At 52.5% G+C, this 15,623-nt stretch overlaps 1 protein-coding gene, 1 long non-coding RNA gene and 1 other non-coding gene across 7 annotated transcripts; 1 reads left to right on the forward strand and 2 right to left on the reverse strand.

Moving 5' to 3' along the window:
• Nucleotides 1-854: 854 nt before the first annotated feature.
• BAK1 (BCL2 antagonist/killer 1) lies at nt 855-14,489 on the reverse strand. Of its 5 annotated transcripts, none has more exons than XM_090282218.1 (7): nt 14,357-14,489; nt 11,412-11,512; nt 10,427-10,562; nt 9,962-10,105; nt 8,698-8,878; nt 8,481-8,561; nt 855-1,400 (listed from the first exon to the last, which is right to left on the reverse strand). In XM_090282218.1, exons 2-7 carry the CDS (start codon nt 11,479-11,481, stop codon nt 1,311-1,313), a joined length of 702 nt encoding a protein of 233 aa, XP_090138344.1. In that variant the 5' UTR covers nt 11,482-11,512; nt 14,357-14,489; the 3' UTR covers nt 855-1,310. The 5 variants fall into 5 exon arrangements, with proteins under 5 accessions (XP_090138344.1, XP_090138343.1, XP_090138345.1 ...); XM_090282217.1 differs by lacking the exon at nt 14,357-14,489 and adding an exon at nt 13,416-13,693; XM_090282219.1 differs by lacking the exon at nt 14,357-14,489 and adding an exon at nt 12,942-13,003.
• LOC150006837 (small nucleolar RNA U3) lies at nt 5,069-5,274 on the reverse strand. Its single transcript, XR_016512094.1, has one exon. It is a non-coding gene; the product is annotated as a small nucleolar RNA U3 (small nucleolar RNA).
• Nucleotides 13,824-15,158, forward strand: LOC150006838 (uncharacterized). The gene is made up of 3 exons (XR_016512003.1): nt 13,824-13,917; nt 14,304-14,416; nt 14,817-15,158. It is a non-coding gene; the product is annotated as an uncharacterized LOC150006838 (long non-coding RNA).
• Nucleotides 15,159-15,623: the final 465 nt, after the last annotated feature.

The following is a 15,623-nucleotide window of genomic DNA, read 5'->3' on the forward strand; positions in this document are numbered from 1 at the left end:
CCAGGTCCCCAGCTGGGGGTGTGTGAGAGGCAACTGATTGATGTACGTATCTCTTGCACATTGATGTTTCTCTCCCTCCCTTTCCATCTCTCTAAAAATAAATAAATAAAATCTTTAAAAAAAAAACACACAAAAAACTATATAAGACGCCGACCTAATATTTATACCAGGCTCCAAAACTTAAAGTAAAATGTTCTTAATATTTTACAAGGCTATTAACCATCAGATGACTGAATCAGATCCCAAGGTGCACTGGGGATGAGAGGAGGGAGAGAGTGGCCCACAATTGGAAGGATGGTCACAGATTTTAAATGGAGATGTGACATGAACATAACCATGTTTTGTGAAGCCAGTTTGGCAGTGGTGGGATACTGGTGATGATTTGAGCTAACAGGACCCGAGGAAGGGTCACCACCCAAATCTAGAACATGGAGAACATACCCCAGAGCCTTGGAAGTGGGAATGGGAAATCAGAAATGGGGAGCTGAGGAGTGAAGAGTGTACAGAGTAGTGTCTGACCCAGGGCAGCTGTGAGCAGAGGGCGGTGCTATGGCACAAAGCGTGGTGCCTGGGATGGCCCAGAGAAGTAGGAGGAGAAGTTCATTTGAGACATTCTGCCTGAACTCCCCTGCCCCCAGCTTTCCCTCCCCCATCCTCTTCAAGTTACCTCTCCCATTAGACAAAACCCTTCTGAATCTCCTCCTGTCTGGCACTTAGGTTCAAGACAAACTCTGCAGCATCATATAGCATGGGAATTACTGGACAGAGAACCTGGCCCTGAGTGGGTCTGCCTAGGGCTGGCCAGTAGTGTGTGGGTTCTTCATTCAGGAAAGATTTCACAACATGAGTCCAGATAGATGGTTTTGAAAGGATGTTTATTAAAGCCTGGGGACAGTGAAACAAGGAAGGACCTAGGATAGAAAAAGCAACAGGAGAGGGACTAGGTGGGGAAAGGAGCCTAGGCTGGGATGCTTTGGCTCACTAAGAAGTCAGAAAAAGGGGGCCTTAGGGACAGAGGCAGGGGGGTCAGCCTGGGATGAGCTGATGCTGTCCGCTGCTCCCTGGTTGCAAGTCTCATGGGGACCCTTAGAGTGTGGGAGATGCAGTATTGTAGGGGAGGAAGAGGAAGAGGGGGAGGGGAGAGGCACTACTGAAAGGGAAAGCACACTGGGTCCTCTGTCCTAAGGGTTTTTAATGGTGGACATCTTAGGGGAGGTGCCAGGGGGAGGTCCCAGGGGCAGGGTCTCAATAGAATAGTCATCAGCTTTCCACAGGTGGGTCCTTTCAGGGTCGTGGTCTCCACTGATTGGTCAGCGCCAGGGCAGAGGGTGGTTAGTCAGTACAGCTGGTCCTGAGGTAATTCTTGGCATAGCTTGTCTGGGTTTGCTGCTTTTCTGGGCCTGGAATTGAAACACAACCGAGGTCTAGATGTCATCTCTAGGGAGGAAATGTCAGGGGGGTCTAAACTGCATGATCAGTCCTAAGAAAGGTCAGGGGAGGGAAGGTTATACTGGGGGCGAGCCCTACCCCCCACCTTTGCCCACTGCCCAGGCACCTGGGTTGAGGACCTTCTGTACCTAGCTGTAAATTTGCTTGGCCAGTTTTGTTTTGTTTTTTTCAGCTATCTGTCTCAGTTTCCCTATTCCAATTGCCAAGGAGTTTTCCTAGTTTCTTACTAACCTGACTCAGGAATAGGCTTTTGGTATTGTATTTTATAATAAGAAATGTATATTTGATCTTCATCCTTGTTCCTGGCACAGAGCTTCTTGGAATTTTCTAAATGATAAGAGTGATATATAAATTGGTGCCTTTTGTTATTCATAACAAACTCTTTTCAACCACACCTGAGTTTATGCTAATGAGGTGACATTTGGAAAGCCCCTAGGGATGGGGACAGGCTACCAAAAGACCCAACCTTGATTACAGGGTTGGAACTTTCAGGCCCACCACCCCACTCAACCACGCCTATGTAATGAAGCTTCCTTCGCAATCTCTGAACTGTGGGGTTTGGGAGAGCTTGGGGTAAGTGAACAAGAATACATCCACATGTCAGGAGGGTGGCACACCCTGAACTCCATGGGGACAGAAGCTCCTCTGCTTGGAACCCTTCCAGACCTCACTTGCACTAAGTATCTCTCCATCTGGTGGTTACCTCATATCTTTTGTAATAAACCAGTTAATCTAGTAAGTAAACTGTTTTCCTGAGTTCTGTACATGGCTGTAGCAAATGAATCAAACCTGAGGTGGGGGTTGTGGGTACCTTTTATTTATAGCTAATAGGTTAGAAGCACAGGACTTGAAACTGATGATTAGGAAGTTGGGCAGGGGCAAGAGGTGGTTGTAGTCTTTTGGGACTGAGCCTTTAACCTGTGGGATCTGACTTTATCAGTAGGTAAATGGTGTTTAACTCAGAATTGAGTTAAATTGTAGAATACCCAGTTGGTGTCACAGCACTGCTTGGTGTGGGAAACATTTCTACACATTTGGTGGCCAGAAGTGTCAGTAGGGGCAGTAGTGGTGTGAGTACATAGAAAACAGGAGTGGTTTTTCCTTTACAGTTTTACTGGGGAAAGAGAAAATGAGAGGTCAATTAGAGGGCCCCCTGATCTTCTTCTTATCCCAAGGGACCTGGGCCAGGGCAGCGGTGGCTGGGCGTGCTCTGTAGCATGCATTCCAGCAGAAGGGCCTTCCTGCCATTACTCTACCTTTGTATGGAGCTGGCATGAGAAAGCAGGCTTGACAATGAAGGAACACCAGGCTCCTTTGCACCATAGTCTGGATTTAGGGTGCCAGCCCATCACAGGAGTTGTCTGAGGGTGTCAACACCAGACACCTCAGGTTTGTGAATGAATATTACTGTGTCCCCAGATGGCCAGGGAGGGGGACACAAAATACTTGGAATAGCCCCCAGTCTCATGGTAAGCTGAGCTTGGATGTGGCTCCTCTCATCCAGAGAAGGGAGAGGGGAGACTTCTAGGTAGCCTATGTTCGGGCCACCCAGAATGAATCCAAGGTCAGGGGAAGACTATCTTGTCCATGACATTACACATCACATCCAGGAGCATTTCCCCAACCTCTACCAGAACAGCTCTTGGCTTTTAGCCTGCACACATCCCTTCTCACACATAGCCTGGTAGCAGTGGTATTCAGGCTCCTGGAAATCTCATTCTTTTTCAGTAGACACAGGAACCACATCCTCAAGCCCAGCCCAGTGCCTCCTTTGCACTCTGACTCACACCCACAATTCAGACATGCTGGACAAGCCAAATGCACCTGCATCTCCCTGGTGTGGTCCTCCTTTAGCAAGAAAATATTACCACTCTTGTCAGCCTAACCGTCTATAGGAAATGAAAAGGAGTTCAGATCAAAACGTGAGAAGGTTGGTGAGCCCAGCTTCCATGCAGCCCATCATCGCAAAAGCCAGGGCTGTGAACCCTGCAAAATAGGTACACTGTCTGATGCAGTGGAGCAGTTTTGAAGAACTGTATTTGTACTGTGTTCTTAGCCAGGGCTGCAAAAAGGTGAGGCATTGAAGCTGCTGAATGACTATGAACCACCGTCTCTAGGCTACATCCAGGGAACTGGGAACACCCAGGTGCCTCAGAGCAAATATACTGAGCTGCTGGGCATCATGAAACAGTTGGTGAAAAAGATCCAACTCACTTAACATGGGCAGCAAGAGCGTGATGGAGAGACTAAAATGAGAAATCATCAATGATAGAGGACTGGTTTGGGAGTGCTTGGCTGAAACAGAAAGGAACACCAGGCCTCCTAGTTGCTTTGTCAGCTGGAAGGCTTTCCATCTTCTTCCAAGGTTACAGTTCATCTCCCCTGTTCAGATAAAAATTGTTTTCAAAATGATAACAGTTTGGTTTCTACTCCTATGATTCATTAGCCCTGAGCCTATAGTTCCTAAAATGGAGAAGAGATTTTACAGTTGATTACGATTTACGTATATAGTTAGGAACTACCCTGGGTGTTTTTTTAAGCATTGATTTTAAAGATGCACATCAGAGTTACTTATCTCACAGTAAACTGTAATTTGCCTCCAAGATAGCAGCGTTTCTCTTTGAATACATTTCTGTTCCTCAAATTGTCCTTGGTTTTTCTTCATATGCTAACACAACACTGAGGGTTTTGTTTTTAGTGCATACTGACTGCAGCATGCTTTACTAGTAGCAGGTCCCTATTTGCCACACAGTAACTTTTTTTGCTTAAGCACTTGCATGACTACTTGTGCTTTGAAGTCAATTTTAAAAAGGCACAAGTTGTAAATACAGAAGAAAGAGCAACTTACCAAACCTCACCTAACAAGGACCCCCGAAATTTTTCCTAAGACTGTATGTATATTTCAGTTCCACGTTTCCTGTAAGTTGGTCCAACCATCTGGAAGAAAATAACTAACACTGTTTGCATCTTTGTAAGTATTTATTACTTGATGCAATAAAGCTTATTTTCATTAACGACAACAAAAAAAAAAGTTGAGGCACTGGGCACCGGGAATGATTCCAAGTGTGCAAAGGAAGAATTGAGATGAGTGGAGCTGAGAGGTATACTGATTTCTGAATTGATTTCAACAATCAATGCCCATTCAATGTTACTCTCCAGATGCTTCACACACACCCCTTCAGGCATCCATTTGATACCTGCCCAAATCCGTTGTCAAATCCCACACTCCAGGTGAAGGGATATTCTGTGGCTTTAGTCCCTTCAGTTATTAAGGGACTTTTCCAGAAAAGTCCAGAGTTGGTCCTTCATCTTATCTTGGTCCTGTGAGGTTGCCCCTCTACAGGATTATTCATACAATTTGCCAGTAACTTGCTTCCAGTCCTGTGCTCAATAGGCCAGATCACTACTTTTTGTCCACTTAACATCTGGCATGGTGAATATGTACCAGAAGCTGGGTCTTGCTGATTTTCTGGTCCCTGACCTTCAATTATCTCTGGTAACTCCATTCTCTGTCTGTTTGTCTCCACCACCCACAACACACACACATGAGATTATGAACACCTATTCTGCTTAGGTTGAACTAAACCCATATTTACAAGTTTTCTTTTTTTAAGAAATTACTCAGACTGTGTCCTCTCTCTTTACTCTCCCAGAGGAAGAGAATAATGATCACCAATGTCCATTAGCAGTTGCAAAAGCAACCCCAAAAGCCAGCTTCATGCTCAGGAGAGAACACTACGCCTCCCTTGTGGTTCTGGGTCTTCTACACGTTCAGAGAAACTTCTCTAGTAACAAACTATAGAAATGATCCCTGAAAGTATACCAGTGTCTTTGATCAGGGACCTTTACATCTGAGGTGTGTACAACTGGAGCATGATATGGCGGTTTCATAATTTTAATTACCTAATAAATTAATTTTAACTTATTTTAATGCTATCCAGATGGTTAGGTAATAACTTTTTCAAACAATTTACTGGTGGTTTTAGCAAAATAAGATTTTCTTGAATTAAAGGGTTTGGTGGAACACTCAGTGACATAAAACACTCTTCAGAGAGGGTAAAACAGCAACACATGCAGGTAATATGGGGTGGGGGCAAGAGGCAGTGGGCACAGGGCAGGGCACGTGCTTATACTACTGACACTGCACAACTGAGTAGCTGCCACCTGAACATGCTCTTGTGCCATGGTTGCCCTGCCCCAGTGCAGTGGCATCAGACTGAGAATCTCTTTGGTGGAAACGAAACCACTGTACAATTTCAGAACCATAAAACCTAAGGACATTTTGAGGAGAATTTAACTTCCTTAATACCTGCAGAACCCATCTGCTCCCCTGTACCCCCACAGAAGCTGCCTTGTTTTGTCACTCCTAACTTTTGGGTCCCAGGTTTCAGCATCTCCAGGACTCTTGGATTTGGGTTTTGGAAACTTCCTCCTGGCAGCAGAACAGTAGGGTGCAGTAGAGGGGCCGGGCTAGACACAAACCCAGACATTTTGGGACTCCCCGTGCCTTTTAGGACAGCATTCCAACTCCTTTCTTACAGGGGTAGAGAGACCACAGCCCCTGCCACTGCCCACCTGCCTTTCCCACAGCCACAGAACCACCTGCTCTTCCAGGAAGGCCCTCAGTTTTCAAAACCCAGAGGGGAGGGGCAGGCGTCCAGAAGCCCCGCCCACGAGAGGGCACGCCTACGTGCTTGATGCAGCGGCGGCCATCTTGAGCTTGGGCAGTTTGCCCAACTCCTGCAGTCTTCAGAGGCTCCTGGCGGTGGCAGAGAGAACGGACAGACAACCCCCACCTCACCTAACCCCTTGGCGGGCCTGTGCTCGAACACCGAGCACCAACGGCTCCAGCGCGCACCCCTTAGGTTTGCATATAACCAGTATTATGGTGGCAAGCGATAGCTCCCGATGACTGAGCCCCCCCCCCCTACCAGGTCACTAGTTATATCGAATGGGGTGTAGATGATAATTTCTCAGCATGACGCTTCCATACGGTGTTTCATAAATGTCTGTGGGCTTTTCCTGCAGATTACATGATGCCTTGTAGCCACCACCCTTCCAGCCATCATTGCTGTCGGAAAGGGGAGGGGAATGGCCCCTCCATGATTGCGTCTGTCAGAGTACTATTTGAAGGTCAAGTTGGATGGGCAGGGGATTGGCAAGATTCTCTCAGGAATGAAAGTGAAGCACCTGAGTCTTTTAGAACCTGCATGTGACCATTTTGGAAAGGTGTCAGAAACAGGGACTAGGATGCCCAGGACTGGAAAGATTGTGGAACATTTCAAGGTCCGCATGCTTGTTATTTTTATCAACCCTGGCTACCACCCCACAGGGACTCCCATGCAGCACCAAAGTCATAGAATGAAAAGCTGTGTATGTGCTAGCTTGAGGGACATGGGGAAGCAGAAGTTAGGACACTGCGTCCCAGACAGGAGCCAAGAGTGCGTGGTGGTCCCAGGAAGGGAAAAGACTTTAATCCAGGCCTGAGGTGGCCTGTGGGGGCTCCCCAAACATGTGCAGCTGCTCCACCAGGTCTGCAGCCAGAGCCCAATGGTTCCAGGTCTCCCAACCTCTCGTAGAGGGTAGATAACTTTCCTGATGAGGGGAGTGCCTGGAAAAGGGACTAAAGGTGTGGAGGGCCCAAGGCATTCTAGGGGGCTGGAGAACCACAACCAGCCCTCTATAGGATTCTGGAAGCCCAAGATGAGACCTTGTTCAGTAATAAACCAGGTGAATGTCAGGCATGCCCAGGTTCTCCCAGTTCATCCTAATGAAAAGAGGGGTAGCCAAGGATATAAAAATTACCAGTAGGAATGGGGTATGGCAGTTTATTTTCAGACACTCTCAGAGGGTGGGTGTGGCCAGTGGGTTCCAGCTGCACCCCCTCCCTGCATTTGGCTTAATCAACAATTTCTCTTCCCAAATCTGGGCTGTGCAAGGTAGACAAGGTACTCTCACTCCCACCCACAGGAGGGGCTTAGGCAATGAGTGAAGGGGGGTGGAGGCCTGGAGTTAGAGGTCAAGTATTCAGTTCCCCCTTTACACTCCCAGATTACACTGTGCCGAGCCCATAAGGGACGGTTCCAACCTTGGGGTTCCTAGTGATGTTAATAGCCCTTCTCTCACTCAGAAACCTCAAGATGAGCTCCCTAGGCCCCTTCCCTAACAATCACAAACCACAGTCCTAAATCCTAGAGTCTGCGCAAGGAGGGGTCCTCAGCGCTCTACTCTCCCAAGGCCTCTGCCCTCCTTATATGAAGTGATGGGACAAGCAGCCTTTACTAGTAATGAAGGCATCAGAAGCAAGTGGTGAGGGGAAGGGGGAGAACCGAGGACCTCAGGAGGCAGGTTTGGAGGGACCTGACGGACCTGACAGCTCTGGTCTGCACCCTCACCCCACATCCCAGACCCTAAATCCCTGAGAGTTCAACTGCCAAGGCAATATGGGGTGAGGGAACAGTTAAGCAGGTCCTTGTCCCCCAAACCCAGTCAGTCCTGCTCCTGAGGGACACAATGCTTTGAAAGGGCCAGGACTAGGCTCCAGGGCCAGCTCTAATGCTCTGACCTTCCAGAACAGCTGAATCCTGTGAAACACAGGGTAGGCCTACAAACTCCCATACCCCAGATGTCCTGGCTTGGGGCAAAGTGGTGGGAATGGGGTTGGGGGAGGTGTCCCCCTAAGGGTATCATAAAAAGTTAAAACCATTAAGACCTTCTTGGGGAAAAGTTCCTCCCAGTTACTGGTTTCCCCAAGTTATCAACCTCCGTGAAGCCCAGAAGACAGAGCTCAGTTCAGAGATGGGGCCCATTAGCACCATGAAATATTGGGGTGCCCCTGAGGCCTGACTGACCCCCGAGCAGGGGCTCTTCAAAGCTGGAGTGCCCACTTGATAAAGCTTCTATACTCTTGAGGGGGGGACCCCAGCAGTGGAGGGAGTAAGGGAAGAAGGCTTGGCTGAAGTCCAGGTAGGGGTCTCAGCTGGGACTCCAAAGAGCCCCTCCTGGGGTCATGACTTGAAGAATCTTCGTACCACAAACTGGCCCAACAGGACCACAGCCAGAACGATCAGCACGTTCCGGATGGGGCCGTTGCCTAAGTCCAGGGCTGCCACCTGCCAGGAGAGACAGAGTGGTCACAGAGGGGCTGGCAGTGTATACAGGCCCTGAGGGACTGAAGCAGGGTGTGAGGGGGCTGGGAGAGGGGCAGCCCCAGCAGCACAGGCGAGGCTGCCAGTGCTGGGCACTCACCCAGCCTCCCCTTTGTGCGATCCACCGGGCAATGCAGTGATGCAGCATGAAGTCGACCACGAAGCGGGTCACTTGACCCAGGAAGCCAGTCAGGCCGCGCTGGTAGACATACAGGGCCAGGCGGTAGCCGAAGCCCAAGAGAGCCACCACTCGGCCCCAGTTGATGCCACTCTCAAACAGGCTGCAGGCAGAACATGGATGCCGTCAGTGCAAGCCTGCCAGGAGGTTCTTCAGAGCCTGCTTTCCCTCTCCCACCTCTTTGTCCCCCCACCCCTCTTGCAGCTGGAAAGCAAAATCGCTTAGGTGTGAATCAAGGTGGCAGAGGCTGCCCTAGCCTGGCTGCTATTTGAGAAGAGCCTGCGTCTCTGCGAAAGGAGAAAGCTGAGAGGGCACAGGAAGGGGCTGCTGCCACCCTGGGCCCCACTGCTGCAGGCACAAAGGGCACAGAGGGTGTAGCACGGAGAGAGCAGACAGAGGCCGCAGGGAGATTACCTGTGGGTGTTGCTGCTGGCCTGGAAGCCGGAGGGACAGCAGAGACAAAAGGACAGAAGAGGAGGTTAAGACAAATCCTGGAATCACAGTGGGGTGGAGGGTGGCCTCTAAGAACATGGGCAAGATGTTTCAGCTCTGAGTACTAATTCCAAGTCTACTCCTTACTCCTGCTCTCACCCCCAGCTTCAAATCTGCCCTGAGGCTGACCTCCTTGACCCAGATGGTAACAACAGTTAACACCTTGTAGGTATGGACACGGTTCTAAGCATATTTCTTCCATTTTATAGAGGAGGAGACAGAGGGCTGGAAAGTTTTACAAAGCCAGTAAGTGGCAAAGCTGAGCTATGACCCAGGCATTTGGTCTCTTTAACCAGCACACTTGACTGCCTGTCCGTGTGGCTACAGCATATGGAAGCCATTTCCGGGATCTGGTAGCAGGTGGCAGCCTTACTATCTTTGGTGTGAAATGTGTTTCTAAATCAGAAGGCCAGCTCTGTCCAAGATGGGCTAGGTGGCTCAGGGACATCCCTACCCGTGGCCCTTCTGCAGTCCTGATCTAAATGGTCAAGTGTGCAGAGTCAGAGCTCACAGACTTTGAGCTCATGCACCAGAGATGAGGAGTCTGGGACCCAGCGAGCAAAGACATGTGAGTTAACACAGACATGGGGACAGCAAACATGTCTCCTGACACTGACAGAGAAGTGTGTGTTTCCATCTGTTGGGCGGGGCACAGCATGGTGGTGACAGCACAGCAGACAGTAGCCAGGGTTACCTGGAGGCGATCTTGGTGAAATACTCATAGGCGTTCTCTGCAGTTGGGTGCAGGTGCTGCAACATGGTCTGGAACTCCTCATCATAGCGTTGATTGATGGCGTCCCCAATGATGGCAAGCCTCCGACCCACCTGCCCCATGGTGCTGGAGGAGCAGGAGGCCACAGGTGAGCGACGGACAGGAATCAGGCCGGGGGCCCAGGCTCACGGCTAGGGCTTCTGCCCAAGATGTCCCTGGCCTTGTGTACCCCTCCTTGGAGGTCCTGACAGTGTTCTCAGACAGACACAAGGGTCGGGCCTAGGGACAAAGTCCTCCATGGGGGTGGGAGCCCAAGATGAAAAAGGAACAACAACTAAAGAAGGGCAAGACCCCCACCCCCAGGCCTCCCCAGCTCCCAGAACCTGCATGGCGACCCCATATGAACCTCCGCCTTGCTGAAGATAGCCCTGTGGGGCTGCTGCTCACCTGGCAGGTTCCAGGGACAAGGCGACCATCTCCGGGTCAGCAGGGGCAGCAGCCCCATCAGCCTCCTGCTCCTGCTGATGGCGGTAAAAAACGTAGCTGCGGAAAACATCCTCTGTGTCCCGGGCTACCTGCTCCTCTGAGGATCAAAGCCGGGAGTCAGGTTTGGGGAAGGTTACTCTTTCTCAAGGCCACAGCTGTCCTTGCCTCTTAGCTAACACCTAGTACTTACTCTGTGTGGGTTAGTCTTCCTGCACTCCCCATTTAATCCTCACAACAGCCTTGGGAAGTAGATGAGGGAACTGAGGCATGGGGAGGGGGATGTAACTTGCACAAGGTCACACAGCTAGAATAAGCAGTGGAGCTAGGATAAAACCCCAGGTATTTGGGCCCCAAGTTTAGTGTGCACAGAGACCCAGCCCATACGACTTAGGGAATATGGGGCCATAACGTCACATAGGAAAATAGTGACAGACCTGGGACTGAACCAAAGTCCAGGGAATAGCCTGTGACTGTGAACTGCAGGCTTCTCTGATGGTCCCTTTGGAAGAAGGAAGGGCAGCCATCTTACTTCCTCCCCAGAGCAGTAACAATCATTTTCCCAGTAGAGCAGACCTGACTCTCTGATAAGCCAACTACTTCCTTATTTCTCCTACTGCAGGGATAGGCCAGTCACTCCCCACTCTTCCTTCTCCTCACCCCATCCCACCCCCTGCCCACCCTGGGATGGCACTGTGCCCAGCCTCTGCAAAACCCCAAACCCAGGCTCCTCCCTGCTCCCAGGGCCTAACCTTGACCTCACTAGCCTGAGCCCAATAGGCCACCTGCATTGTGTGGGGAGATATTTTCTCCTATATTCACGGTGAGTAAACTGAGGCAGGAGAGCCTGCCCATAAGCCCTGTCTGGACCTGTCCATTGCTGTTCTCTCTGTCCTCACAGATGGCCATGGTGGTCATGGAATGGGTGAGGGGGCAGAAAGACCCTTACCTGAAGTGGAAGATGGGGCAGGCTCTTCACACCCCTGCCTGGGAGGGCCTGGTCCTTGCCCAGATGCCATTTTTCAGGTCCCGGTGGAGGGCAGTGTTAGTCTGTGGGGATGGGTGAGAAAAGGCAGAAGTGAGGACAAGCAGGAACTACTGACAAGAGGTTTCCACAGTCACACAGGAGTGAGGGAGCCTGGACTCCCAGAAAGACTCCATAGCCCCAGCTTCATCCACTCCTATTTCACTGGCAACACTGTAGGGCAGCCCAGGGATAAGAAAAGCAAGGCAGCCAAGACTCACACCAAGGGATCTGCACCCTGGCATCCAGGGCCACAGGAGAGGTGGCTGCAGCAGTGTCCCAGTGCTTCTCAAGCCACATTTCACCTCCCTCCTGGAGCCCCCTGTACCCTGCCCAGCACATGTTTACCTCAAGCTTGCCACCTTCCAGCCAATGACCCATGGAGGTCGTCCTCAAAGGTCCCACTGCCCCTAGGCTGGTCAGAGCGCACCTGTTTTCCAACTCAGGCCTGATAGCCACAAGCATTTCTGAGCGCCCATGGTATACTTCTACCATGTACGAACACCCAGGGGGTGTTGGACAATGAAATCACACATTAACCCAGCAAGGTAAGCGTCATCACACCCATTTTACAGGTGGAAAAAATGAGGAACAAAGAGGTTAGTGCCCAAGGCCACATAGCTGGTCAGAGTCAGGCTGGTTTTCTTTCCATGAGACCATATACTCAACACTCATTTAAGATTTATCTTCCAGTTTGTGGATCTCAGAGGATGTCCTTTCCAGGGCAGCTTTCCCTGGTTAGGTCTGGCCAGTGCCTTCCCATTCCTGCCCTGCAGTCAGCTGAGGGAACCCCCAAGAACCAGGGCCTTCTTCAGTCCCCCAACCTTCCTCACACACAGGTACCCCCTCAGCCCACACTTGCTCTCCTGCCCAGCTGGGCCACAGCCCAGATCTGCTCTGTGAACCCTTGACACGGAGTAGTTCCTGGATGTGAGCTGTTTCACTTTCAATTCGCACTCCATTCATCCCCCACCTCCCCACCAAGCTTCTGCACCTCCCAGGCAGGAGTGCCCCTCCCTCCGTTCCTGGGGAGGGTACACCCCATCTAGGCCAGGCAGAGCCACCCTTTCTCCCTGCAAGGCCGGGGTACCCTCCCTTGCCCCCTTTTCTCTCAGCCCAGGGCCCTTTTGAAAGTGCCCCAAGGGCTCTTCCAAAGAAGATGGGGGAGGCATGGGCCACCAGTGCACTGAGCTCTCCATCCCTCCTTTCTCAGGGTGGGGCCAGGGAGAAAGCAGACCCTCCCTCCTCCATCCCTGGGCGCTCCTCAAAATAGGCCTTTGTCTGGCACCCCCCCACCCATCCCGGTAGCTCTTTCTGGAAGAAGATGCCCTTGTCTCTCCTCTGGTCCCCAAAACCGAGCACCCCAGGACAAGAGGGCCAGGGGATGCTGGCTGCACCTAAACCCCCTTTCGCATTTTCCTAGGGATCACTGCTGGAGAGCGGCTGGAGCCTTACCACAGCCCCAGGACCAGAGGCCTCTGCTGTCCCGGGCCTACCCCTGCCCCCGTCCAAGTGGCAGGACTTCCCGGTAAGGACAGTCTCCTGCACCCCACCCACGGGACTTGCAGAGCCCAGGATGTTCTCCAGTCGAAATGCCTGGCTGGGCTGCAGACACAATCTAGGGCTCCTGGGGCAGCAGAAAGTGCGGTTGGAGTTCTCCTCAAGCCCTTGACCTTGGCTCTGACCTCCATTCCTGTCCCCCAGACTGCTAAAAGACTTGGTTCTTCCACACCCCATTCTCAGGCACCCGGGGCCAAGGCATGAGGGGCAGCCAGAGGGAGCTCTTGCTGGATCAGGCCCCCAGCAGGAGTTGGCGAAGCAGCCTGGGCAAGCCTCCCCCTCCCCACTCGGCTTCCAGGGGGCTTCCTGCCCCACCTGAGCCTGGGGTTGCCGAGAGTAGAAAGGATGGGCAGGAACCTCCCTGCTTACCTGCCCAGACCCTGGCCTAGGCTCAGGATGGCTCGGCAGGGCCGACGCTGAAGGTCCCCAGGGGCTGCTCCAGGGGGAGGTGCCCAGGGCCAGATTCCAGGGACAGGTGTCAGTGAACGCCTGGTGTCTGGACGCAGCCTCTGCTCGTCCCAGCGCGGCCCTGAGGACCCGAGAGGCTTCAGCGACCACAGAGGTGCCGGCGGCTCCCGCTCCAATCAGCTCCCTCTAGAGGAAGTCGCTCTTGGGCCGCCGGATGCGGATGTACCGTCTCTCAGCCTGGGGGCGGACTGGGCTTCTCCCCGCAACCCACGGCCCCGCCGCTCCAGAGACTCCTCCTCCCTTACTGCTCTGCCCACCCCTGACCCTCGATCTTTTCTCCCTCCCATCAGTCAATACCAGTTAAAAAAAAGAAAAGCCAGGATGGCGACGTTTCTTGAGCACCACCGGTGCCATGCACTTCAGCAAGCATTGTCTCATTGAATCTTTTCAACAACCCTTGGAAGTAGGTGCCCTCAACTACACCCGCTGTACAGAGGAACCAGCCGAAGCTCAGCTGGTGCAAGGAACGCTCCCAAAATCACTGCGGTCCCTGTATCCCCAGAGACCTCCCCTGCTGCCTCCTCCTCCTCCTCTTCTTCCCTCTCCTCCTTCTCAGACAGATTACCTAGAACCCCCTGGCTTCCTCTGGGCAGAACTGACTTTACATCTGTACCCGCGGCCATGATGCTCACGACATCCGTGGGGGTGCTCGGGGGGATAATAATACGAAACTGAGATTCAGTATGCAGCTAGGTATACCAGGCACCTCAGTGGTCGCTGGATATAGAAACCCTGAAGTTGATAGGCAGGTAAACAGATGAAAACCGCGATGTCTGCGCTTGCACCTAGGCACGTGCAGGCTGACTGCTCAGAGGGAAGAGAAGAGGGAGGACAGATCGTACCTGGCTGCCAGCAATGGTCCTCAAGAACAGAAGCAGCCACAGCCTGGAAGGACCAGCCAGGTAGAGAGGGTGTGCCAAGTCTTCAAGGCCCCTTGCCCCATTCTCAGGGTCTGGGTGCCCCCAGCCTCCTCTTCCCACTCCCCACCCACATGCTTCCGCACCAACCACCCCCAGACTGGCTCCCTATGCCTCCTCCCCTGCTTTATCAACCCACCGCCCTTTCCGTCCCCAGTTAATCCTCCCCCCATATCCCCTATCACTCCCCACCTCCCACCTGCCTGACCTTTGCCTTCTAGAACTCCGACGGGAGCTTTTAATTTGAAAACTCATCCTGTTCTTAAGCAGTTGGTCCTGGGGAGGCTGTTCCTGCCCCTCCCTCTGAGTCAGCGTCCCTCTCAGGATGGGGAGCCCTGCTCCAACCCCTGGATCCCAAATTTTGGGCTGCTCCTCTGTGTTCCAGATGGGGAGCAAGGGCAGCCCAAAGAGCTCTGACAAGGCCCTGCTGGGAGATCAGACACAGCCGTGCTGGTCGAAAGAGCAGGCTGCTGTGTCCTTGATGTCAGACTGCCAGGAGGGACTGCGGAGGAAGGACCCCAGGCCACCAGTCACTGTGGCCCATGCCCTCTCTGAGGCCCTGCCACAGCATGATCCCTTGGGACTTGGGATGAGGGACATGGAGGCCCAGACCCCCACTCTCATGGGGGTCTTGAGCATCATGGCCCCGGGTATAGATGTAAAGTCAGTTCTGCCCAGAGGAAGCCAGGAGGTTCTAGGCAATCTGTCTGAGAAGGAGGAGAGGGAAGAGGAGGAGGAGGAGGCGGCAGGGGAGGCCTCCAGGGATACAGGGACCTCGGACAGGTGAAGGATTAGGCTCTGTGTGGTGGGAAGGGGCCTGGGGCAAAGGTACTAAGACAAGGCCTGGATGTAAGCTAGGGGAAGAATATGGCAGAGCCCCCGCTGGGGCGGTGCCAGGAACGTGAGTCCTTGGATGGGTTGAGGACGGGACCAGGGCACCTAGGGGGGAAGGATGGACCAATGAAGGGCGAGGAGGCGTCTGAAGACGCGGTGTGTAGGAGTGGGGTGAGGCACAGAGGAAGCAGAAATGAGGGTCCTCCCACGCATAAGGGGCTGTGGGTGGAGGCTCCAAAAGGAGAAGGAGACGGCTGGGGATCGGAAGGGAGTGTGCCAGGGTGAACTGGCTGCCACCGAGTCCCAGCTCCTTCCTTGGCTCCGCTCTACCCTGCCTTCCCCACTCTCTCCTTCCTGG

The sequence above is a fragment of the Furipterus horrens genome, unplaced genomic scaffold (genome assembly GCF_987537825.1).
Source record: "Furipterus horrens unplaced genomic scaffold, mFurHor1.1.pri manual_scaffold_6, whole genome shotgun sequence".
Classification (NCBI taxonomy): domain Eukaryota; kingdom Metazoa; phylum Chordata; class Mammalia; order Chiroptera; family Furipteridae; genus Furipterus; species Furipterus horrens.